The 26,107-nt window shown below is 41.6% G+C and overlaps 2 protein-coding genes across 6 annotated transcripts in view; both read right to left on the minus strand.

Annotated features, from left to right (window-relative positions):
• Positions 1-29: 29 nt before the first annotated feature.
• Positions 30-9,731, minus strand: slc2a12 (solute carrier family 2 member 12). The gene is made up of 6 exons (XM_083933696.1): positions 9,630-9,731; positions 6,952-7,051; positions 2,778-4,064; positions 2,255-2,377; positions 1,528-1,727; positions 30-1,011 (listed from the first exon to the last, which is right to left on the minus strand). Exons 2-5 carry the CDS (start codon positions 7,025-7,027, stop codon positions 1,573-1,575), a joined length of 1,641 nt encoding a protein of 546 aa, XP_083789822.1. The 5' UTR covers positions 7,028-7,051; positions 9,630-9,731; the 3' UTR covers positions 30-1,011; positions 1,528-1,572.
• A 5,423-nt stretch (positions 9,732-15,154) lies between these two features.
• The window catches only part of sgk1 (serum/glucocorticoid regulated kinase 1), a gene marked incomplete at its 5' end in the record, with an annotated part of 40,940 nt that continues 29,987 nt past the window's right edge, over positions 15,155-26,107 (minus strand). Inside the window, 10 exons of one of the 5 annotated variants that reach the window (XM_083934457.1) lie at positions 15,155-16,599; positions 16,815-16,904; positions 17,015-17,170; positions 17,424-17,519; positions 17,616-17,852; positions 18,618-18,749; positions 18,855-19,043; positions 19,193-19,268; positions 19,416-19,491; positions 23,317-23,386. In XM_083934457.1, the coding sequence (XP_083790583.1) occupies positions 16,432-16,599; positions 16,815-16,904; positions 17,015-17,170; positions 17,424-17,519; positions 17,616-17,852; positions 18,618-18,749; positions 18,855-19,043; positions 19,193-19,268; positions 19,416-19,486 (1,215 nt within the window). In that variant the 3' untranslated portion in view covers positions 15,155-16,431. The other 4 variants (XM_083934458.1, XM_083934456.1, XM_083934455.1 and 1 more) reach the window with 4 other exon arrangements.

Genomic DNA, 26,107 nt, shown 5'->3' on the forward strand with positions numbered 1-26,107 from the left:
GTACATATTTCAAAATGTGCAATTTTAATAGTGAACAGATTCACACAAGTCATTCTTTCCTGTAGTTAAACATCACACTTGTTAATCACCCAAGAGTCATTTTGGCATCACTGACACAAGTAAAAAACACTGATCACTTTTCACACTTGTTCATACACTACCACAGTACCAGTTATACTATTGAGCTAATATTACAGACCTGATGAGTTTAGTAGTTATTTGCTTGACTGCTTGTTTATTTGAGGATTTAGCAGCCAGACATGCAGTGAAACTGTTCATATTAAATGAGTTGACACTCGGCGGGTCCTACTACAACACCACTGTGGCCTTTATCCATAGTTCTGTCACCATGTAGAATACAGTGTATTCTGTAGTATAACTGACCTGACTGGTTTGAGTCCCGTTAGTGTTATTACAATACATACGTCAGGGAGCAGTATATAAATGTCATGGTAGAAGGAACTCATTTGCAATTTAAAGTCATCTACACAGACATTTGAAGTGAATAGTGTGACTGTTTAGTACATTTTCCTACTTAAGTATAAACGAGACAATCTTTTGTAAATGTTTATCACAATTTAAGGTCAGAATGGAATAAAAAAAACTGTGGCATTACAGTTTGAGCACTCATCCAAGGCGGCTTCACTAGCTCTGCTGTCTGGCGGCGGGGACTCAATTTTATTCTGCAGTTATGGGAAAATGTCCCTTTCTGCATTATTGGAGCTGTATTCTTAAATAGGGAGGTAAAGAGGGAAGGAATTAGATAAATAACATCCTTATCTTACATGATCAGCGATTCAATCCCCATTGTTTACTTTTCTTCTAGCAGTGCTAATATATTGTCCTTCCTGATCCTTGGTCTTGACTTTCCTAGAGGTGAGGTGTGAAGTTGTGACGGGTAAAAGAAAAAAAAAATGTCAGACGTTTGCTGGAATCTCTGTGGACGTGCTGCCGCTGAGCAGGCTCGTCTACGGCTGAACCTGCCTGTAGAGCCTCACCTCAAAATGCTTCCTGGTAAAGCAGAGACAGAAGATAAGTCAATCCATTTCACAAACTAGTTCCCTAGATACATAGATAACATTAAAGTAATGGTTCTTTTTAAAGTGCGGTTGTATAAGGTACTGATGTACAGTTGGTGTATTACCTATATTAGATGTCATTTCGCCCCCAGTTTGGTGAAGCAGGCAGGAGGACAAGCACAGAAGCTAAGCAATGTACTGCTGTGGATGGGGGCAGCAGCTAAATGTATTTTAGCCCCTTAAAAAAGGCCTGCCTAAAAACTGTTTAAGTGAATGCCATATATTTAAAATATTTTCAACACTTTACCTTGCCGTCAAACAGTTCTGTTTCAGTTTCTATGCTCTTGTCAAAGCCACCAGACTCCTTTTACAAAAACAGTCATTTTACCTCATAGAACATTGTAGTTGCTCGTCCACCACTGCCTTGATTGGTTAGGCTCTTAGTTTGACTAGCTCCTAACTCTTTTAAACCTCAAAGTCACACTAGAACACGACCGTCCACACTTACATGATATACTGTATGTAGCCAAGACTCCGAACTATCCCTTTAAGGTCATGTGTAAGATGCCACTCTCTTCTTAGCCAGTTCTTTCGATATCTCCTCCAGCGTGCGACCTTTGGTCTCCGGGACACAGAGGATGACAAACACCAGTAGAACAAAGCACATGGCAGCGTAGAGGTACATTACATTGGGAACACCGATCTTTTCTGGGGAAAAAAACAGCAAAGATATACATCCTCAGTTGTCTGCACAAACCTCAGGCAGCTTGTTTTTTGGCAGCTGTGTTTACTTGCTTTGACCTGCTTTCTCTGCTACAGTTGTGATGAAGTTTAGATGTAGTAAAGAATGACTTAGAATGATCATATTATGACTTAACAACAGGCTGGCAGTGGGACTGACTAGTAGTAGGGACAAGGTGGGGCACACCTCTGTTTTCAGGAAGTGAAACACATTACGTACATTCTTCATCCGTGTTGTGACGTGGTTAGAATGTTTGCTTATCTGTAAATATTGTTTGCGGAACAGAAATGGTGTGCTGTCTACTAGTGAATACTTTACAAATGTATAGCTCTACCATAGTTAGCTTGAACTAGCAATTGATAAATTATAACACACACACACACACACACACACACACACACACACACACACACACACAAACAAACAAACAAACAAACAAACAAACAAACAAACAAACACACAAACACACAAACACACACACACAGACACACACCTGTAACTGTGAGGAAGGTCATGGAGATGAGCAGGTTAGTGGCCCAGTTTACAGCCGACACCACTGACACTGCCCTGCCTCTGACTCCCATAGGAAAGATCTCACTGAGAACCACAAACACCACTGCAAAGGAAAGAAAACAAAGATAAGGATGAGGACAAGGATATAAAAAACATAAAACAGAATAGCTTTGTACAATTTTGATGTTTGAAAATTTTGTGTGGGGGAGTTGAAAGGCTGTTAACTCAGGGCCCACACTGCTTTATCTGGGGAACTGGATCATTTCAATCTATACTTAACCAAAGCCTAGCTATTGTATTGTATTGTTGCACTTTGTACTGTTATAGGCTGCGACTGTTAGGACCAAATAAGCCAGACAAATCCTCTTAACATTTAAGTGGCACTTCCTGGTAATACAAGTAATACAAGTTTGTGAAAATGCGTGAGCATTAAAATCAATTGACACAAGATTTATGTGTGGGTGATGATGTACTGTATGTATGCAAAGGGAGTGGGTGCTTACTTGGTCCCAGGCTAATGGAAAAAGCTGCCACAAACACAAGCAAGCTGATCAACGATGCCCACTTCAGTAAGGAAGTCCCTCCTCCTCCTCCTCCTCTCTCCCCTTTCCCATCATCCTCTCTGTTAGTCCGCTGTGCCTCCTCACTGCTCCATTGGCTGGGGAGGTCAGTAGAAAAAATGTCACTGTTTTCCAAGTCTATAGAGGTTGCGTTTAAATCCCATGGCGTGTGTGTGTGGTTTTGTACAGTGTGACTTTTACACAAGCTGGCGAGGTGAGTGTGACTTTGCAGCGTCAATGTGCCCAGCACGACCAGCGACATTCCCATTGTGACAGCACCAGCGCACAAAAAGCTCTTGGTTCCCACGCGGTCGACCAGCAACACTGCCGGGATGGTTCCAACTACTTTGACCACTCCGAACCCCGTGGAGGCCAAGGTTGCTGCGGCGTCACTGTTGAAGCCTACGCTGTGGAGAAGTGGTGAAGCGTAAGAGAGGATGTTGGGCTGACCCGTAGCCTGCTGAAGGAAGACTAAGGCCATGCCTGTTAGCAGCCGTGAACGCAAGTTGGACTTGGCACTGAATAACTCCCAGAAACTATGCTCTGATTCCTCTTTAAGTCCTGACTGGATCTCTCTGAGCTCCTTATCAACCTCCTCCTGAAACCCACCTCTCAGTCTGGCCAGCACTGTCCTGGCCTGCTCCACTTTACCCTTGGTAACCAGGAAGCGTGGACTGGGTGGGAGGAACATGAGTACACTGATCTGCAGCAGCGCTGGGGGAATTACTAGTCCAAATGTATACGCCCAGCCATGGGGCAGAGTTGAAAAGGCGTAACTACAGCTGAATCCCAGCATTACACCCACAACCAGCATCAGCTCATACAGTGTCACCAGCAGACCCCTCCTCTCCCTCGGTGAGATCTCCGCAATGTAGAGACACGCTCCCGTCCCTGACAGCGATGTTCCCATGCCGACGATAACCCGGCCCATTGTGAGTGCAATAAGTGAGGTGACTGCAATGAGCACGATGGTCCCCCCGACCACCAGGGCAGCGCTCAGGAGCATTGAGCAGCGGCGACCGTAGCGATCCAGAATAGGACCTCCGGCCACACAGATCAGGAGAGCGCCGAACAGGTGGGAGCTGACCAACAGTTCCTGTTCCCGGCAGGAGAGGAAAAGGACGCCCCGCAGTTGCAGCAGCACTCCTGAGGTCAGGCCCATTTCATAGCCTAGCATCAGGCCGCTCAGAGAGGCCACTACAGATGCTACTACCACCAGCCAGCTGCAACCTGGAGAGAGGGACAGAAACACAAAGAGTCAGAGAATATAAAGCTGTGTTTTCAGCAAAAACTATTTCAGTATAGTACCTTTAGAGACATACACAATCCATATGGACATGTAGCTAAACACTAGATCTGTTTTACATTTTCACAAACACTACTCTTCTACTCTTAATGAGCCAGGCTAAAAAAAATGTTTTCATTCCTCACTGCTCTATCCAGCTTTTGCTGTATTTCCTCTTCACCGATGATGTAGAGGAACATCTACACCAATCGCAGTATGCAGTATTTCTAGATCTACGTTTTAGTACCAGATGAGTGTGCTCAGTGCCTCAACAGAGGTTATACAAAAGATTGGGACAGAATGGAACAGTTCTATTAGTACCATACACAACTTTTGATAATGGAAACGCAAACATGACTGTTCTTATGTGTAAAGAACTGAGCAGGACTGGATCCCTCAGTGGAAACAAGGCTTAAGAAAAGCTTAAAACAGGTACCCCACAAAAGGCCTTGTCTCAATGTCCACCTTCGAGGTCTCACAGATTTTTCTGCATTTTCCGATAAGAGCAGACCCAAACAAGTTGGCATTTTGAAGATGTGTCTTTTTCTGGGAAAGGTACGTTCTAAAACCCTTGTAAAATTATATTTAGAATTTGCACCACTTGTGGTACATATTAAACCTGAGGATTTAAATTACACTGAGTTGGGTTTCTACCAGAACATATTTTATGCTTTAATGTTTAAAAAACACATTTTTCTCGTACTGTCTGTCTGAATATAACCTCTGTCTGAAACGCTCTGTTTTAACGCCCGTCTCTATAAACCCCTCCCCTGAAAAAGCCCAAGCTGCACCATTATTTCAGCCAAGGAACTTCAAACGAATAGCATGTTTGTGACACAACCGTACAGAAGTCCTGAAGGCTCATTGAAAGTCACAGTTTGTGAATAAGGGCTGTGTGGATTTCTCTGTGGAATGATTGATAGTTTCACAGTATTTATATAAAGCACCTCAACCTTTATAATCAAAAAGACATGGAAATCTCACTTTTTTCAATATGGGACTTTTGAATGTAGGAACTAACCGTCTTCGCAAACCAATGTTAAAAGTGCTGACTGTGTGGAATTAGAGGTTGGAAGTTCACAAGAAGAATGCTGAAGCAAGCTTGTAAGTCATTGTGTGTGTGCATGTGTGCATGTGAGCATGTGTGCATGTGTGCGTGAGTGCGTGTGTGCGTGTCTTGTCACTATGAGCTTACAGACTTTTGTTATCATTACATGGATACGAAAGAAACAAAGAGAAGACTGATTAGCCTAGCATGTAGATATAGTTAATATTTACATATATCTTTTCCCTTTTTGATAATCGTATGAGCAGTCATAAACTTTATCATTATGGATCCTTGTATAAGTTATATTGCTGAAGTATTGCTGTTGACGTGCATTTTTCATTTAACAGCTTGGAATATGGCACTGTTATTGTTTAAACCTGCTAAGTCTGTTTTATAATAGGCCGTCCTATTAATGATGCAAGTTCTTTCTTTTTGTACTTATGTCATTCTCATGGCGCAACACGCATTAAAAAAACAGAGATGCAGCTGCAAACTGCAGGTTCCTATAAAGATATTTGCTCAGTCCTTTACATTATATAATAATGATATTACAATATTTACAGTAATACGTAAGACTCTTGTAGTAAGTCTTTCGGATACTGCGTAATCAGCTTGTAGTTACATTTCTTTTTCATGTTTCTCTCAAAAAAGAAACATTTAAAATAAGATGTATATAGATTTATATATTTGATAATAAACTTGTTATGCAACATTCTTAACTAGGGCTGAACAAAGCCTACTTTTTCACTCCTGGTGTCTATACTCACTATTCCAATGTGTTAATTAACATGAGGCTGCCTAGCTTTAAAATTAGACAGTCATACAAAAACATCTTGAACATATTTTTCAGCTGATTTCTGTTTATTTCCAACCCCAAACACATGTCCCGTGGGTGGACATTTTCACACCATATTTTCATTTTCATGCATCATAATCAAGCAGTATCACACTTTATCTCAGAGGAGTGCTGCTCTTGTATTTTTTACCATGCAAGTGCAGCGAATCAGTTCCAATCCTGTTCACAATTGTTAGCATGAAAAAATGATTGTGTGGTATTTTCATGTAGTTTGGAAAACACAAAAGGCTTTCACCCGGAAAGGATTTTGACCCAGTAAATGCTTTAGTGCAATGCAACAGATTAAATCTGTGCCCACTGAATATGAAAGCACAGCTTTTTATATTGTATTGTATTATATTGTAGTCGAAAGGTCATTGATTGAATGAACAGACTGTTTGTTTGTGATGAGTGCGTGTGACATTTTTGAAGAGTGCATGTGCCACTTTTGGAATGACTCCCTCCAGGTTAGAGTGACCCAGGGTAGGCATAAAAACATTCATAGTAATAAACTACTTCTAACTGCATCGTTAATCAGTGTTTAAGAAAAAGTTGTTGTGAATGCGCAGCGAAAGCCGAATGATCACTTTTCCCGGGTTCTCTGACATTCTCATGTTCGTTCCAAGAATCTGCTCTACTGACTTATCTGGATAACTGTGCTGAGTGAAACACAGAGCAGGACTTTTTACATCAGTCCAGGGGGCTGTTCCTCTGAAAGTTATCTCAATCAATCAACTGAACTGCTTGTCAGTAGACAACAGTGGTTAGCTTTTAACAAATATTGATCTTCAGTATAATCAAGTTTTAAGATAGATTCAAGTGTTTGTGGACTAGGATCGGAGAGAACAAGCTGTAGGGATGAGCCCATGTTTATTGAGACACTCCTTAGACTTGTAGTCACATGAAAAAAAGGTATCTGTTGATGAATGTGACTGCCGTCTGTGTGTACCTGGATCTTTGGGCGAGGCCAGTTTGTCAGTCTCAGAGGGGCTAGATGTCATCTTAGAGTCACTGTCGGGGTCCATTGTCAACCACCTTTAACAGTATGCCTAGGTAAAACAGATAGAAACCGACACATTCATACAAAGAAACATTATGAATTCCTCGACATAAACCTGATAACGTCTAACAGACCCTACTCATTTTGCACAAGGTCACACCTGATGCTGTGACAGAAAGGACCATGCATAGATCTGTTAAGGAAGTCCTGAATACAGAGTAGGACAATGCTTCCCTTAAAAAAAAATTGAAAATAGGGCTGTACCAAATGTCATGTCTTCTATTGAGGTTTCTCGCATGAAGCTTTGAATGTCTGTCTTTATATTTGACGATGTCATTGACCTTAAAAAAATCAAAGAAAACCTCAATTTGGTTATATAAATGTAATTAATGGTGCTGTTAGATTGCCGCTAGATAGTAAATGTTTGGATCACATGAGTCAGTCGCCACCGGAATCTAGTTCTTATACTAATAAAGTCACTGTTATTAGTGGCCTATTCTTTATCTGCAACAGTGCAGAACTACTGGGTTTAAACAGAATGACATGCAAAAAAAACACTGAAATGCTGCCATACCAGTACTGGCTGCATGTTAATAAACAAGGCACCATTCTTCAAGATGGAACCTCCTCACTTCTTTGTGGATGAAGCGGATGGATATCTAATTATTATCTAGCTAAAGGGTCTGAGTGTTATTTGAAAGTTTTCATTATAGTGCCAATATGACACACACCGGTATGGCTAAGTTATATCTTACCTTTAAAAACATACACAAAATCTTTTTCTTTTAGTTAACAAAAGAAGCCAACATTCTCAAATGTTCTTTTTTGTGTTAACACAAACGTTTCGCCTAAACCATTGTTTATAATCTGCAAAACTAAGAACCTAAGAAATTAAGAACTTTCTCATGAAAACAAGTCATCTCATCTCATCTTCAACCGCTTATTCGGGGTCGGGTCGCGGGGGCAGCAGCTCTAGCAGGGGACCCCAAACTTCCCTTTCCCGGGCCACATTAACCAGCTCTAACTGGGGGATCCTGAGGCGCTCCCAGGCCAGTGTGGAGATATAATCCCTCCACAAGTAAACAAGATTATACCCATCTCTATGGAAGTTGATCATGAGGGAACAGTGTGCTGCTCACCTTTGATTCTGTGTGGCTGTGATGTGATTGCTTCAGAAACGATATCATACACTTTACTCAGACTAACCACAAATAGACGAGTCATTTTCCTGGTACAGGGACTTTGAATGACCACTTTTCTCACCACCAACCAATGCCTTTTGGTGACCCTGGCCTGGATACAACCCTGTCATAAATACCAGCTCTGATCATCTCACGATGGACAGTTGCAGCTGGTTCTACTGAAACCAGTGATACTAAGTGATTCTTGCAAATACTGTAGATTTGTTTTTAGCTAAGCTTGGTGTAAGCTTTGAACTATAGCTTACCTTATGGTTTGTTATTTTGCATACGGAAATGGTTTGGGAAACGGTTTTCAGCAGTGGCATGTAACTAAATGTGCATTTATAAAATTTCTATACTTCATTTAATTTTGAGGCACTTCATTTGAATATTTCCATTTTTTGGGGACATTTTCAAAGGGAAATATTAGACTTTTTACTTTACTGTATTTATCTGACAGCGTAGTTATTTTACCTATTCAGATTTTTAATACACAATATAAAAAATGGTGACGTATTATTGGATTAAACAACCCGACGGTACAAAATAATAAAAACGAGCTCCACCTACATGATGTAACATTTATTAAAGCACCAATAATTATAATTATTATAAAACACACAATCCATCCCTTTTTAAAGACATTTTCATTCATTTTATGGCATTTTCTTCATTCCTTTCCAGTGTTTTATTGTATGATTTGATCAATATTTCCGTTTGCTTCTACCTTTGGTTGATCAACACTTAAATTCTTATATTTTTTAACTATTTAATTGTTTTTACTTCTCTTTTATTTATTATTTTACTTTTCAATGCCATAAGCACTGTTCTTCGTGGTTGTCTTCTCCTTTTTATGCTTTCACGTACTGCACTTTGAGCTGATTTTTTGTATGAACGGTGCACTATTAATAACGTTTATTATCATTATTATTATCCAGTAATATAATATATGCATTATTCTGAAATAGGCCTATCTGCATAATGAGAAGCCCACTTTTGATACTTTATATTTGATGGGTATTTTTTGTGTGTTTACTTGAGGACGATTTTGATGATTAACAGCTTAGCAACAGAGTATTACCATACAGTGGTATTACTACTTTAAAGCTCTGAGTGGACCTACTTCTTCCACCACTGTTACTGAATGAGGCTGCTGCTGCTTTTCCCTATTTAGTGGGTTTCTATCCCCTGTCAGTCAGTGACTTTTGCTCAAATGTTGCTAAGTCCTTCTTTGGAGTCCACAAACCCAAAGACAACCAAGGAAAACACGTTATGTTTTAAAGCAAACAGCAACTGACAGACTGACACAAAGCAAAGTTAGCAGCGAAGCCTTCAGACTTCTACTAGGGTCTTATCCACTGTTTACGTGCAACTCAACCGTGTTTCTCTGCGTGAAATGTTTCAGTAAAAGTGTCATAACAACTGTATGCAGTGACACTTCCCTACCTGACGCCCCGGCGGTGTCTCTGTTGTCAGCCTATGTTCGCGTTTATCGGTCCATTCGCTTTTCTTTTCCAACACTTTCGGACTTTTCTTCTTGTCCTCAACTCGTAAAGCTGGAGTCGGCGCGCGCACGCAACATGTTTTGGTAGAGCCGCTTGCTAAGCCACGCCCACATCTGCCCAGCCCACCAATAGGAAACGTGAGTTCAGCCTTAAAACGCCCAGCGTGGAATCCTATTGGTCCAACTGTGTCCACCCGGTAGTGCCCGGTTTAATATATCCATAATAAGACAAACTCTAATATCTCTCTGTGTTGGCTGAGTGTATTTTTCTCTGTTTGTAGCTTCCAGCTGCCAGTATGAATTAATATGAAGAATTTTTTTTCTTTGCTGTGGTCATCATCACTAGAAAGTAACCAGCAATAAAATACACCTGCATCAATAATGTTCTTACTCTCCTACTGCATGTGAAAACAAACCGGCTGGCCACCTGCTGTTTTGCTCGGTTCCCATGTCCTGTTTCTATGAATACTGCAGGACTGAGCTGTCACCTGCCCTGCTGCTTCACAACCGGCCCTGTTGCTTCACACATGACAGAATGTAGCCCAGCGCCTCAAACCATAGCTATGATGTCTTTCACGCTCTGTCTGTGCTTGCCCTACTTTGTCAGAGATGTATTTAGATGTTCAGACATGGCCTATATTGACCTGTTTTGAACAAATGGCATTTGTTCGTCAGTCAACTTTACCAAAGGGGTGTGTGTGTGTCTGTGCTACATAATGACTGAGTAACCAATATAACTATGGGTCCACTTGTTGGAGACTGGCCTATGCCACTCAGCAACGTGATCATAGTTTATAAATAATCATTTAGCAAGGTACCTGGCAAATGATCCCTTGGAAGGTTCCAGATATCTAAAGTCGGTTTAGCCCCGTGGCTTAAGTATGTGACCATATTGGAATACAGATTCACATTTACTTCACATATAATAACTTTGTGTTTGCAAGGCTTCTTTTTCTGAATTCAAGAGAGACAAAGGTTTATTCACCCAGCGGAGAAATACTGCCGACATTATCAGCAAACACACCCATTAGTCTAAAGGTCAAACTCGCATAGTGTTGACGCATGCAAATAAAAACAAAAATAATCAATAGGTGTGTTTTGATTTGAAGCAGGCAGGGGTGGATGGAATATTTTCCAGTAGAGGTAGCTGCACCACAGACTCAAATCATTCTATTACAAGTTAAAGTCCTATATTAAAAATCATGATAAATGTGTTATTAGTAACTTGTATCCATAATAAGTACTTATTATGCAACAGAATGACCATGACATAAATATATTTTATATAGTATGTTATATCATTTGACACTTGGAATTCACTTCCCCCATCTAGCTGTGTGAGTTGGAGACCATTGTAACTACTGTAAATATTTTTGGGTAGTTTAATTTGTTTACAACAATGGATTCAATTGTGCAAACTGATCTAATGTTTGTATGTAGAATCTGCAATGCAAAGTTACCAGCAGCTCCAGCTGCAAAACGTATTTCCCACTGAAATATTTTTGAAATATTAAGTAACAGAACATGTAAATACTCAAGTAAAGCACAAGTACATGAATGTACATCATATGTATATGATTGTACTTGCACAGTGCTTGAGTAAGCGGCAGCTGGAGTTTTAATTCTCAGTAATTTGTTAGAGGAAGGTACGGACACTTGGGTCTCACATGGGTATAACACAACAACACACAAAATAGACTTTTGGAAATACACACCTGTACATTAAAGTATGGTCATATGCACACGCACACACACACACACACACACACACACACACACACACACACACACACACACACACACACACACACACACACACACACACACACACACACACACACACACACACACACACACACACACACACACACACACACTTTGCCTGCACACATGCATAAGGCTGTTTTCAGTGGGTTGTAGGGACTATAGAATTATTAAAAAAGTCAGAAATAAGTCATAGTGTAGTATATCATAAAAAAGTCATAAAATAAGGAGTAAATATATATACAATAAAATGTTATCAATGTCATAAAAGTCATGATATAGTTTGTTCTAAAAATATGTCATAAAAATCATAGCATTGTATGTCATAAAAATTCAAACAAGTCATTGTATAGTATATGTCATAAAACACTGGAATAGTATATCATGAAAAGTCTGTCATAGTATAGTATGTCATAGAAATGTCATAGAAAATCAGAGTATAGTGCTTCATTTAATGTTATAAATAACATAGAAAAAATCTCATTAAAGTTATATCATTGTCATTAAAGTTATATTATAGTATGTAATTAAGAATTATGCCACAAAAAGTTTGTCATGAAAAGTCATAAAAAACATAAAAAGTCAGATTTTAGTTTGTCATAAAAAACGTCATAGTGTAGTATGTCATAAACATATTTTTTATAAAATTTCTCAAGTAACTTTAGCCTGACCAACTTTTTTGGAGGATGGACTCTTTTACTGCATGTCTTACAGACCTACAGCACCCAATCATGACCATTTTTGTATTGCATGCATGATAGCCTAGTGGTTCCAGAAAATGTCATAGTGCTGGAGTGTCAGAGTCCAGCCAACATAAAGGCAAATGTCCCTGTATCCTGATAGCACCAACACTGCCATCATTAGGCTCTGCTGCTAGAGGGGGTAAAAGCTCCATATATATATCAAAGTAGAGGTTGTCATGTGGTGAAGACTGCAGACTGAGTCAGGATATAACCAAATAACGCATACACTATAAACTTATTAAAAAAAACAATGCTATCCTCATCGATGTGGTTGTCATTACTTTTACTTTACACTTTCAGCTGATGGGTACCAAGAGTGGGCCTGTGTAAGCGTTAAAGAGCTTCTAGTACAAAGGAACACATGTGCTTGCTGTAGAGGAAAAGTTAAAGTCTATCATCATCGACTGCTTGAATTCACTTCCCCCATCTAGTCTTCTTCCGAATCGCTGGCATCAAACTCATCCCACCACCTGGAACGTTTGCCACTGCGACTGTCCTCATCTTCGTTCATTTCCTCTCTAGACCTCCTCCTGGATCCTCCAGGCAGGGGGTCTTCCTCTCTAGACCTCCAACTGGATCCTCCAGGCAGTGGGTCTTCCTCTCTAGACCTCCAACTGGATCCTCCAGGCAGTGGGTCTTCCTCTCTAGACCTCCAACTGGATCCTCCAGGCAGTGGGTCTTCCTCTCTAGACCTCCTTTTGGATCCTCCAAGCAGTGGGTCTTCCTCTCTAGACCTCCAACTGGATCCTCCAGGCAGTGGGTCTTCCTCTCTAGACCTCCAACTGGATCCTCCAGGCAGGGGGTCTTCCTCTGCTTCTTCTACATGCCGGTTGACTTCCCAGTCATCCTCAGCACCTGAAGCCGCATCCTCAACTTGATGATCGTCATTGTTATCATCATCATCACCACCGTTGTCATTATCAATGTTGACGACATCATTGTTGTTCGCAACATTTTCCTCTGCCACAATGAAGATGAAAACATTGTTGGCGTTATCCGGGTCGTTATTCCGAGCTTGCCTCTGAAAGAAGGCGTAGATCTCTCGGACAGCGATTCCCAGAATGTAGAGCTCCATATCTCCCATGTGATCAATTTCTGAGAGGAAAAGTGGCTCTACAAGACCATAAGATGTTACCACTTATACAATTCAACTTTAAAACTGAATTTTACACAGAGAAACATGTCTTTGTTTTGTTATTTTTAAACTGTCCATCTGACATGATGAACTTAGTTCTTACCTTCATCAGGACCATTCGGTTGTCTGTCTCCTTGTTCATCCATGTCAAACAGAAATATCACAATAGGTTGTGGTAGTCTGTATAAGACACATGTATTTCTGGAAAAGAAAAAAGTTTGACTCTTTTGGAAACTGCCTGTAGTGCGTAGAGAGTGACTTCTGTAGCTTTGACTGTGATATCATGCGTATCATTGAGGTTCTAACCCGGGGATTCTAATGTAACACATATGGTTCCATTGAGAATGTGTATGCCCACAACCTTTAACTCTCCAATGTGACACACTGGAGCCCAACTTAATGTCATGTAATATCAAACATTATCTATAAATACAGCAATTATTTATGAGAGACATATAAAAAGTGATGATGATCACTTATCAAAGGAAATCAGTGAGCAAAGGGGTGACAAAGCTGAAGGTGCACGAACAAACCCGAACAAGGAGTCTGTCATGTCATATTTGTTCCCTTTTGTTCAATTTAGCAGTTCAAGACTTGGCCAGCAGATGGCAGTACATGACTATTGCTGAATTGCTGATCTGAAATAGGTTAGTGGGCAAAAAAATAACTTTTTGACCCTGTCGAAAAGCAAGACCATTTGTCAAAATAAAGGGGAATCCTCCAGTGACAGTAGCTTTTAGTTAGTAATTTCCCATCTTGGGATCAATAAAGTATTTCTATTCTATTCTATAGTTAAGTTAGTAGATACAAAGGGTGCAGTGGGATGTAATGATTTGATAAGTCTGTAATCTCAGATATAACGTGTGCAGGCTTTGTATTGATTATCATTTTAGATGGGGACTCATCCACTCTAAAAGATCACAATCCCCCTAATCCTCAAGAACACAGACGATTTGTAGTGACTTTTTTAAAAAAGAACATTTTCCAAATCACATTTCTGGACATTTTGAATCACTTCTCAGACCAACAATGTCAAACAAGATAAGTAACACTTTTTATGGGTTTCCACTTGGACACATTCCCTACAGTCATCTTATAATTGAAATCTTGGTTATAAAATTCTTTTTTCCACTTAACCCTCTTCCCAGGGAGTTGGAGGTCGGAGGTCACCTGCACAATAACCCCCTGGATCTGTTAGACATTTAGTGCCCTCCTTGAAAACACCCCAGCAGACACTATTAACCATGGACACAACCTTGAACTACTGTAGAAGGACACTTGTCATCATCAACACGTCACGCTGCTGTAATCCTGTTGAGGACACTGTTTACAATTTACATTATTTCTACTTAAATTATCATTAATGCAACTGTAGCTTTTACGGCTCTTCTAGTCCAATGTAATACTGTTCTGTTTCATTAGTATCTTTTGACCGAGAGTGGCCATCTCTATCTGAGGCCGTCCAATAATTTACCAGCAGTCAGATCTATTGACACACACACACACGCAAAGACACACACACTTGGACGTCACGGTGATTGTTGTGTAAGGCTGCTGACGCGCGGAGGTGGGTAAAGTTCGTTGTACACTAATGTGGAGTCTTTGACAGGGGTCAGTAGCTCAAGCTCCTTCCTACAAGGTCGGGTGAATGTTTACATGATCTACATTTTTTAGTTTCTCTATCAGTTCCTAAAAAAGCTTTAAAGAAGACTCTATTCACTGGCAATGTCAAGACAATATGATGTAAAAATGATCTGCATATGTCAGACCAAAGGAAAAATCGATGACATGAATCCATCCATAAATACAACCAAGTTTATAATGTGTAATAAAGTTAAACTTTTATTGCAAACCAAACATGGTCACGTAAATCTTAAACAATTTTACAATTTACAGTACATTGAACATGAATTGTTACATACATATTTAGGCATACCTTTAGTCATTTTTTGTTCTGTAAATATACATTAAAACTGGAACACATAACTCCAAATATACAAACAAACTTAAATACCGTCAAACTGCATAACAGCAATATTAAAATGGAATGTTGAGTTTTGATGTTACATTATCGTGAGGCGAATGGAAGACAACATGAGGGGGACACAGTTGGCGAGCAGAACTACACAAACACTTCTCAACGCATCGCTCTCTTTCTCTCCTAGCAGCTGTGCTCTCTCTTTCTCTCTCTATCACTATTATTTATTTATGTGCAAATTAAGATATGAAACATCATTTGAGTTCTCTACGTCTCACTTGTTAAAGCCAGACATGATGTGTTAATTTGTTGTGCCCAAAAACAGCTCCTCTCACCTGCAGGTGTCAGGTGTGGACCAAAATGAAACGCAGAAAAAAAACCCAAGATACGAGTTCTGATGGAGAGAAAAAAAACAAAAGGCACCTTTGAGGGAAATAATATCCCCCTCTGTAACATTCAGCCTCAAATGACTCCCTTTTTCAACCCCACAAAAAGTAAATGAAAAGAAACTAAAGCACCAAAATGACTGTCATCTCCAAGCCACACATTCAAACTCAACAGGTGGGTAGACATAATCTCAAAAGAGCGAAGATGTTGCGCTACATACAGTAGATAGAGATGGAAATGCTGTTCAGGGTACAGTACGGTCCAGCCTTCCTCTTTTGAGAAAAGGTGGAATTTGGTGTGTGTGTGTGTGTGTGTGTGTGTGTGCTTTGTCAGTTGTGGCTTCAGGGTCGAGGGGAGCTGTCAGCCTGAACTGTGTGCAAAGGACCTCCGCTATCGGGTAAGGGATGGGAAATTGAAGGCTGCAGAGCATTTGTGTCTGTTGTGGAAGGTTTAAGAATTTGTGCGTTTGAAAATCGGGGTAAGATGTACGATTACAACCCTAATGAGTCATCAAATCACGGCAGCCTTCCTCTCTTAGCACGTCTTCTTTCAAGAGTTGGAGAGATCACGGTAAGTAAACACGTTCAAATTATTTGCGGATGCAGAGTTGTTGCAGGGGTTGGCTCGACAATGCCCATCATCCCGACAGGCGTGGTCAAGATGCAAGTCCATGGACATGTCGCACTTTATGTCCTGTAAGTCTGAATTGGTACCCATTGAGTGCCTCTGTTTAAATCCTATAGGTAGGAGTCCATAGATGGCGCGTAGGAGAAGCCGACGAAGGCCTCGGCAGCCTCTTTGATGCTTGCTGTGACGAGTGCGCTGTCTGGGGAGCAGCCAATGGAGCTGGGCACCGGCTCGTCTGTGAACTCTGGATCAAAGTGTCGCAGGTCGTTGGGTCCCGTCTGAGACATGGGAAGGAGGGAGGGAGAGGGGACACAAGAAGGGATTAGTCATTCTGTAAAATATTTCACCATAATTGGATATGTGTTAAATCACAGCGAGGATGTTGTGTAAATGTGAACACAAGACAAGAGTCTGACAACTTTGGCTAGTAAACTGTAGAAAATCATAAATCTCCAACCTATAGCTTTTATTGGGGTATAAAAAAGGAACGTACCACATTGGGGTTGAAAGGGGGGGTGATCTTCTTTGCATTGAGCTCATCCCAGTTGATGGGGGAGAAGAATATGTGGTTCTTAATTTCAATCTGCGAAGAGACATGGATGACAAATAATTAAAATGGCGTCCTTTAATGAACACAATAATGTAAATATGAACATATATGCACATGTACAATCAGTACAACCAAACACTTACAAAGTCCTCTGTGCAGCCCAGCCTCTTGGTCCGGTCCTTCTGCAGCAGGCCTTCAAGCAGGTGCCTGGCTGCGTTGGAAATGTTGGGTTTCAGCTGCAGCGGCTTGTTCAGGATGTTGTCGTACATCTCCGCTGTGTTGCGGCTATAGAACGGAGGCTGGAGGGAGGAACAAAAAAGGAATGTTTAGCATCGCGGCAACAAGAAGGAGCAGGGAATCAACACGCCAAACACGGATCGTGTCACTCTAAATCATGTACAAACACGTTGAACAAGAACAAGATAAGAACTGTGTCATTGTTGTGTACAGTATAACGCGGTGTTAGTCTTTTCGATTACATTCAGGAAAATATTTAGGGTGAGGAGCGACTTTATTGTGAAATAATGTAAAGTGAATGTGAATGTTACTCACCAAGCCGTAGAGCATCTCGTATAGAACAGCTCCTAAACACCACCAGTCTACCGTCCTGTCATACGGCTGCTTGTGTAGAACCTCAGGAGCTAAATACTGAAGAGGGGAAAAGACAGGCAGAAGTGGTTAGCTACAATTCTGAATATTACAAAGTGGTGTCGAGTTCTGAATCGCTGAGTATTCCGTCCTTACCTCCGGTGTACCGCAGAAGGTCGACGTGGTCCCGTTGGGTTCGATGTTCTCCTTGCACAGACCGAAATCAGTAAGGATGATGTGTCCCTGTGAGTCCAGCAGGATATTCTCTGGCTTTAGGTCTCTGTAGACGATGTTGAGGGAGTGGAGGTAGCCCAGTGCGCTGGCGATCTCTGCTGAGTAGAACCTGGCTCTGGGCTCGAGGAAGCAGCGCTCTCTCTGTAGGTGGTAGAACAGCTGGAGGACGGAGAGAGGACAAAAAGAAGTGTTTTTAGTAACAAAACCTCCAAATGTCTCGATCATATAAGAGATTATCTAGAAAATCGCATGAGCAGACATAGGAAGTTAGAAGAGCGGCGATAAAAAGGCAGATACAGACACAGAGAGGAAACCGGATGGGAGGAAATAAAGAGGCAGGAAGGGGACAGCTTAAAAAAGTTTGACATGGGAAGACAGATGAAATGAGGGCCAAAGGTGGAGACAGAGAGCAGCAGGATAGAGAGGGGAAGAAAAGAGAAAGGAGAGAAGGAGAGTAAATGCATCCTGTTTCTGGATGAGGAACCATATTTAATCAGCTCTGTCTTTGCTCGTCCAACAATCGCAGGAAATTAGCTCGATTAGACACACACTGAGTCTGAATGGTGCGGCTAATTTTGGCCCTGAGTCTCTCCTGCTGTCCCAACCCACCCCATGATTTCCTGAGAGGTGTTTCCTTTAGAGAAAGAAGGAAAGAAAGAAAGAAAGAAAGAAAGAGAGAGCGAGGCAGCTTTTATTCTGCTACTCCTGACAGGATATCCCCTGTGTCTGTCTGTGTTTGTATCTGAATCTGCCACTTTATTATTCCTCTTAAAATGTCCCTTCTTCCTCCAATTATATCCATTTTTTAAAATGTCCTCCTAGGCAATCCATTCATCTTTAGCATCCATCTTTAAATAACCCTCCTCCTCCTCTATCATCTCTGCTTCCTCAGATTTTCTGGCAACAGTTCAAGCGGTAACTCACCTCTCCTCCGTTGATGTAGTCCAAGATAAAGTAGAGTTTGTCCGCTGTTTGGAACGAGTAGTGCAAGCCAACCAAGAACGGGTGCTTGACATTCTTCAGCAGCACATTCCTCTCTGACATGATGTGTTTCTCCTGAGGAATACAAAGAGCGGGCGGGTTAGAGTGATGAGGTGACACCTTTTTTTGTGTTTGTGTTTTTGTAATTTGTGCTTTTGGCGTGTCCGTGTGCACGTTTACCTCCTTCTTCTTGAGGATGGCCTTTTTCTGTAGGACTTTGACGGCGTAAAACTGGTCATCGGCACGATGGCGGGCGAGCAGGACCTTGCCGAAGCTGCCCTTGCCGATCACCTTGAGGAAGTGGAAGTCGCTCGGTTTTGCCGAGGGGTTGGAGGACGGACCGAGGTTGATTTGCTGGGACGGACTAGGCTGTGAGAGGGGGAGAAGATGAGTATTATTAACCCAAAAATGTATGCCAAACACGTAAACAGAGGATATGCGTGTGTATCACTTGCATACGGCGAAATGTAAACAAAGGGAACAAAACACACAATTCAGTCTAATGAAAATGTACTTACAGGGGGAGAGGGGTTTGCATTCATGAGTTCAGCATCCTGAGGAGGACTCAGGTTCAGAATAGACTGAACTTCAGGGCTGAAAAAAAAAAAAAAGAGTTCAAACTTAGTTCATTCAACAAAGCATCGCCATCAGCTGTTCTGGGAGTCACATTTCTGGTTGTGTTTCCCAATGTTTTGTGCTCCAGTGAACGCAGAACAATAACATGAGTCAGATGGTACTCACTGCTTGCAGGCGTAGGAGTTCGTGGCGAGCCTCTGAATGAAGTCGTTCAGACCCATCCTCCTCTGCTTCATAAAAGCTGCAACACAAAAGAGAGAGAGAGAGAGAGAAAAGTTTAGTTTTTTCAAATAAAAACAAAAACAAATGTCCATCCATGCCATGAAGAAACAGGTTAAATATCCAGTTATAGTTCCATACCGGTGACTAATGCCACAAGCCCTTTAGACTTGGAGTAAGTCAGGACAGACTTTTCTGTTTCTTTAATGACCGTCATGATGTGATGAGTTGAACAGCAGCTCTGCACTCATCAACTCAAAGCCAAAAATCTAACTATTACGCCTTTGGCTGTTGTTATATAGCAGACCAAGGGAGGAGGGAGGAAGGCGGAGCTGCCCCGCACACCCACTTCCCCTGGTGGGCGTGATCCTCTGTAAACATCTCTTTCAGCTAAATGGACCGTGAGAAGATGATCGATTCCGTTCTCGACCAATCAGAGGCCGTTGCGCTCCTAGCGCGTCATGGCCGCGCCTCAAAGATATGCTTGCGTCAAATGCATAGGAAAAAGAGGGGAAGAGAAAAAGTTCTTTACCACAACTCAATGAAAGGCCGGCTTGTACTATTTGCACATATGGTTGTGCAACACCATGGCAACTTTGCTTAACATCCCCCATGTGTCACACGGTTTGAACTTGTCCCCAAGACAACATTGCAGTCTACAATTTAAGCTGCAAAAAACTAATCCCATAGGCTAATGGCATCCAGATGTGTCCACTGAGTAACATATGGCGCCCTTTAAAGTTCCAGGAGTACAGGATACACTGCCGATTATACAAACAAGTGAACATAAAGTGAAACCACTGAAAAGTGTTCATGAGATCCAGTATTATACTGCAAGCTTGTGATTATTTTTGTATCCAGGCCCTCCCCCAGTCCCCCTCCAACCCCCACCCCCGAGATTGCAAACTTGGTCCTGTACAAATAATCCGATAGCCTTCTAGGCCTATCAGCTTCAGCGTTTGGCTGCCTCTCAATTAAAACGGCTGGGTAGTGACGCAGGTTTCCCCTCAGTATACAAAAGCCGAGAGGGGAGAGCCTGATAGCTGAGTCGAGAGGGAGGCCCGATGCCAAGAAAAAAAGCCGCTGCTAGTGGAAAAGTACAGACCGAGAGAGACTCCCGAACGCATCCAACTCCTCTAAAAAAAAAAAAAAAAAATGACACACACAATCTGTTTCAACCTACCCGGTAAGCCTCTCGCAGTCACAGCCAAAACACTTCAACGTGACGATCGGAGAAGAATTATGTGAAAAGAAGAAAAAAAGAATGCCCCTCGTTTGGCGAGTCGTGCGCGCTGGCACGCATAAGACCAGACGGGCTCAGTAAGGTACGGTTATGTAAGGCACCTGGTTCAAGTTTAATCAGCACGCCTCGTGGAATGAAAGTATATGGAAGCCAAACCCTTTAAAAAAAGGTATTGATGAACCCGTGTTAAACAAATGAAAGAGGTATAGCCGTGCGTAAAAGCGCCCACAACTGTATTCCACAGGTATTCGGTTTCTTAATTGTCTAAAGAACAAAACACCATCTTCATTTTTGTTCCCAGAGAACACAAACGAACCTTTCAGATCTGAAGGAGTTCTCATTGCTCTGCCTGCAGCTCCCAGAGTTCAACTAGTTGCAAAAAGAGAGCTGCCAAGGTTTCTCTGGCACTTTTAACAGACCCCCGTATCAGCAAGGCTTTTCCATAAGATAACAGCATCATAAATCCAGGTCACAGGATTATGGGGTGAATGGAGCCCCCCCCTCCAAGTATGTCTGCCAGTGCTTTCTTCTCAACCACACAGACACTCCAGACACAGAGAGTAGGTTAGGGAAGCTTGAGCTTTACCCATACAAAATAAGCAAATATCACAAATTGCCTGGTGACCGCAGACATATTACAGCGCATGATATAGACCTACGGTTTTCCTATGGGAGCATTTTAGTAATACTACAGATATTTTTTATTTCGAATGGAGACACCAATCTCTTTTGAATTGCAGTGAATATTGAGCCTACTTACACGTCAGGGTGGTCGTTTTGTCTTTCATAAGGACGTTTTTATTTTCCGAATCACAACAAGGAGATAGGCTTTAGGCTCCTCGGCAGGCAGGTAATCGAACTACAGCGCATTCCTCCTCTTGGACACTTTGGTCCAGAAGATTTTTTTTCTTTTCAGGGCGGAGACGTCCCGCCTCTATTTCCTTCCTTACAGTTTGGTGTTTCATGCACGGCTGAATGAGTTTTCCTCAGGGCGGGGTGCTGCATTCAAATGCTCCTCATAAGCTCCTACTTTAGAGCTCAGACATGGGAAATAAAGAGCTCGCTTTTTGTTTCCTTATAAGAAATGAACAAAAGTGACACATTTGCATTTATTCATTTACGTTTACATGTGCATCACCCCGGATAGAAGGGAAACAAATGTAGAGGGAAACAGAATCAATCTGCAACTACAGTACGGTATATATTTACACACATAATGGTGACCTGCATTATTAACAAATCACCATAAGTGTTCTAGACTATAGCTTAGCACCTCTTCATATGTGCTTTACTTGACACAAGTAAAGACGTGGCTGAACGCAAACATTTGGTTCACTTAAATCTCCCCTTGTAGGCAGTTTTTTTCCACTACGGACTTTTGCACGAGGACATTCACCTGCTGAGCTCTGAATTAAAAAGTAACCTGGATTTGGAAATTCACTGGAGTTCACATTCTGGGAGCAGTCAACAAGTTGAGGCCATATTAATTAACCATTGAGGCATCGCTCTCCCAACTATTTTGTGCATGTGTTTACACGCAGGGTTTTACGCAGGGTAATGTGCAGATTTTCCTTTTTGGGAGTGTGTGAGACGATAGGGGACAGAAAGAGGGGACAGGAGATGTGCGGACACCAGTGACAAAGTACTGATAGATACAGACAGGGGATGCGGTACAAAAATATATATGTATATACAGTATGTATATATATATATATATATACATATATATGTGGATCGGATGAAGAATAAACAAAGATGAGATGAGAACAGCTTTTAAGGCAACCAGTGACCTTTCCAGTCACAAATCTAAGGGAATGAGCTTAAAAGGTATGGTTGTGTGTGTGTGTGTGTGTGTGTGTGTGTGTTTGTGTGTGTGTGTGTGTGTGTGTGTGTGTTTGTCTCTGGCTCTCTCAGAGAAAAAACATTTATCGTTTATCGTGCATGTGTGACTCTGCAGTTTTAAACAGCCTAAACTTTTTACAGCTGTCTCCTTTTCTCCCTTAACTCAGGTCAAATCTATTATTAATCTGTCCCCCGTAGCCACCTGATGCACACACATGCAGAGCTGGAGGGCAAATGAAACCTGCAGAGACCATGACAGCTCTCTCACACACACACATACACACAAATACACATACACACACACTCACTCTAAAACAGAGAGACAGAAAGGGAACATCAGGTGCTTCCTAAATTCCCTCAAGGTGTCCAACACGCTCTCTCTCACTGCACTAACAAGAACTTACTTTGGTAGAAAAACTACAAATCTCCTTGAGACACCTCTGGTTCCTTCAACACACATTTAATCCACAATATCTCACTGCTGAACACCACAGAAGCAATCCACGAGGGACACAAACTGACATCAGCACTTGAAAGCATCACGCACCAAACAAGTTAAACCTTGTACATCACATTTTGCTTTCTCAAATAATAAGAAAAGGGCTGACCTTGATAACTTGCATCAGATGTACACAAGGAGACGTTTTGTTAAAAATAAACTCTAAATGATGAGTGACTACTTGGCATTTTTATCCAAGTTATAAGAACTAAAACATGTAACAGGAGAAGATTTAAGAAAAGGGACGATGAAGAAGACGTTACCTCCGCACTGATCTGCATCCGTGGTTAAAGCCCAAAGAAATGAGAGAGGTGTTGAGGCAAGATCGAGAGAGGGAGGGAGAGAGAGAGAGAGAGAGAGAGAGAGAGAGAGAGAGAGAGAGAGAAAGAGAGAGAGAGAGAGAGAGAGAGAGAGACACTTAAAATAAGTCTGCTCAGTATTTTTCCTCTCTGGCCCTCTCTCCCTTCTGGATTTGCAGGCAGTTAGGGCCCTGAACAAGAGGACGCTCCACAATACTCAAACCGGGTGTTTATTCGTGAGTGTGAGACACACTAGTGTGTTATGTAACCCACTAGTGGCACTGTTATCAATGCCAAAGCTGGCTCTGACTCACGCATTCACATACAAACACACTTAGGGGGCCATTTCATGCAAGGACTGGAAGAAGTGCGCTGCAGTGCCAATGGTGTTGAGGTGCAGGATATTAGAGTTGTAGTATAAACACACACACACACACGCTCCCTCAGCCCACCCACCTAATGTATACCCACAAGTACACAAAGAGGAGCATATGCCCATATTCACGCTGTCTCCTGGCAGATGACACCCATCCATTCTATCCTTTCATCCCTCCATTTTGTAATGTCCGCCCTCTGTGCCGGGGGATGATGAGGCTGTTTGTGGCTACAGTTGATCTGGCGTTGAATGAGAATGAGCCTTGGTGGTGAGGAACCAAATGACACCATTACATAAAGCCCTCGGGCTATTCAGAGGGGACAGCTAGGCTTTTATTTTACCGCTGGGCTGTGTGTGTGTGTGTGTGTGTGTGTGTGTGTGTGTGTGTGTGTTTGTGTGTGTGTGTGTGTGTGTGTGTGTGTGTGTGTGTGTGTGGGGGGGGGGGGTTGGCTAACTGGGCTACAAAAAAAGATAGTTAGCCGACAAATGCCTCTGTATATGATGACTGAGACTCTCATGTGTTTGAAGATATTTTTGGGATTGTGTGGTTCTGTCTGTCAGAGACGTCTGCTGCTCTGTATGTGTGTTCATGAGTGGGCTTGGTAACACTTGAAGGTCCCAGAGTTTTGTAATAATATGCTAAAATTGAATCGATAATTGTTTGGAGGGTTCCTGGAAAGGATGTAATTTCATATTATGGGGGGAAATGGAGACTGTTAGTGGGTTCACTGTAAATGATTTATTCCATTTAATTACTAGCATAACCTATAGTCATTGCACAGCAGGTCAGCTAAACATGCAGCAACGTGCAATAAATATATGGAGAGTGAATTTATATATACAATATGGCTGTTTACCTGGATTATAATGGAGAAGTAATGTTACAGAAACCCAAACCGAACTGCTTCAGAACCCTGGCTCCATTTTCTCACTATAAATACAGAATTTCTGTTCTTTCCAGGAATCGCTGTATAAATCTAGAAAGTTATCAGGACATTACAAATACATATAAAAAAAGATTTACAGTGTGCTCTAGTACTTCTATCTTTGAAGGCGCTCCTGAGTTTTAAACGCTAAAAGTGAGATACTTGAAAAGTATTTTGGAGGGTATTTTAAGCCAATAGACAGACAGTCGAGAGATGTCAGGAAACTATGGGGAAAAGATGGAGATTGACATGCAACACAGGTTCAGCAGGATGTGAAGTGGGAATGTTGCATTCATAACCCCTAGGCCATCAGGAAGTCCTAAAAAGTGTTTTTTAGTCCACATTTTTTTAGTGGGCTGTATGAAGGCGAGGATTTGGCTTTTGGATTAAAGTGTATACATCAAATAAGCCATCGAGACAAGTTTTTTGGGTGATCACCTATTAACAGAGAAATCCTGGACAGCCCAAACAAGTCAATTACCGAAATGCACTGGAGTTCAGTTCTATTGAAGTTTCTGTCAATATGGACCAGCCGACTGCTAAAGCTTGTAGCATTGTAAAACAGTTTAATAAACTCTGGGTTCACCTACTACGTTGTTGGTGCTTCGTTTTATGTGTAGGGGCTCTCTCTCTCTCTACTGCAGAGGTTAAGTGCTATTTTTAGCAGTATTAGTGGTTAAAAAAAGCCGCTTAGGATGGTTTAGCGTTCCTCCCCGAGTTACTCATTGTTAGCGAGTGTCCGGGATTTCTCTGTTAATAGGTGATCACCCACAAAACTTGTAAAGATGGTTTATTTGATGTTTATTCATGCTGCAAAAGACCATTTCGCCATAGTTACACTTTAAGGCTAGAATTAGATTAAGGTTGTGATGGTCAAAGGCAGATTTAAGGGACAGGGATTATGTCCTTGGCAGACTAGGCTCTGAGTACAGTACACACACACACACCCAAATCTGTCTTACTGCGAATGTTCAGGATATAATGGCAACAAACGTGTTCAGACAATCTTCTCTAAACTGTCTCTGGTTGGGGAGTGCCTTGATGGATTATAAATGAGATGCACATGTTTGTTTTGTGTTTCTGATCATGTGTGTGTCGGTGAATGTTTTCCTGTAGTAAGGGCAGGTTGACACAGGTGTGTGATGTGTCACGATTGGTGGAAGAAAAGAGAAAATAACAGCTTCAGAGAGGGCGCTGCAATGTTGATATAATTTTTGTCACACTGAGTACAAAAGAGTTATGTTTGAGAACACACGCGCACGCACACCCACACACACGCACTCACCCTTCGTAAACACATGTTATATAAACCTGTTGGCATCTCTGAAACAAGAGCATAATAAGTCAGTGTGTAAATATTCATTAACTGCTCTGGAGCAAGTTGACAAATACACTAATAAAGGTATCCTCAGTTGTTACTCTATAACATGACCACAGTGAACGAGCACACGGT

The sequence above is a fragment of the Echiichthys vipera genome (genome assembly GCF_963691815.1).
Source record: "Echiichthys vipera genome assembly, chromosome: 19".
NCBI lineage: Eukaryota > Metazoa > Chordata > Actinopteri > Perciformes > Trachinidae > Echiichthys > Echiichthys vipera.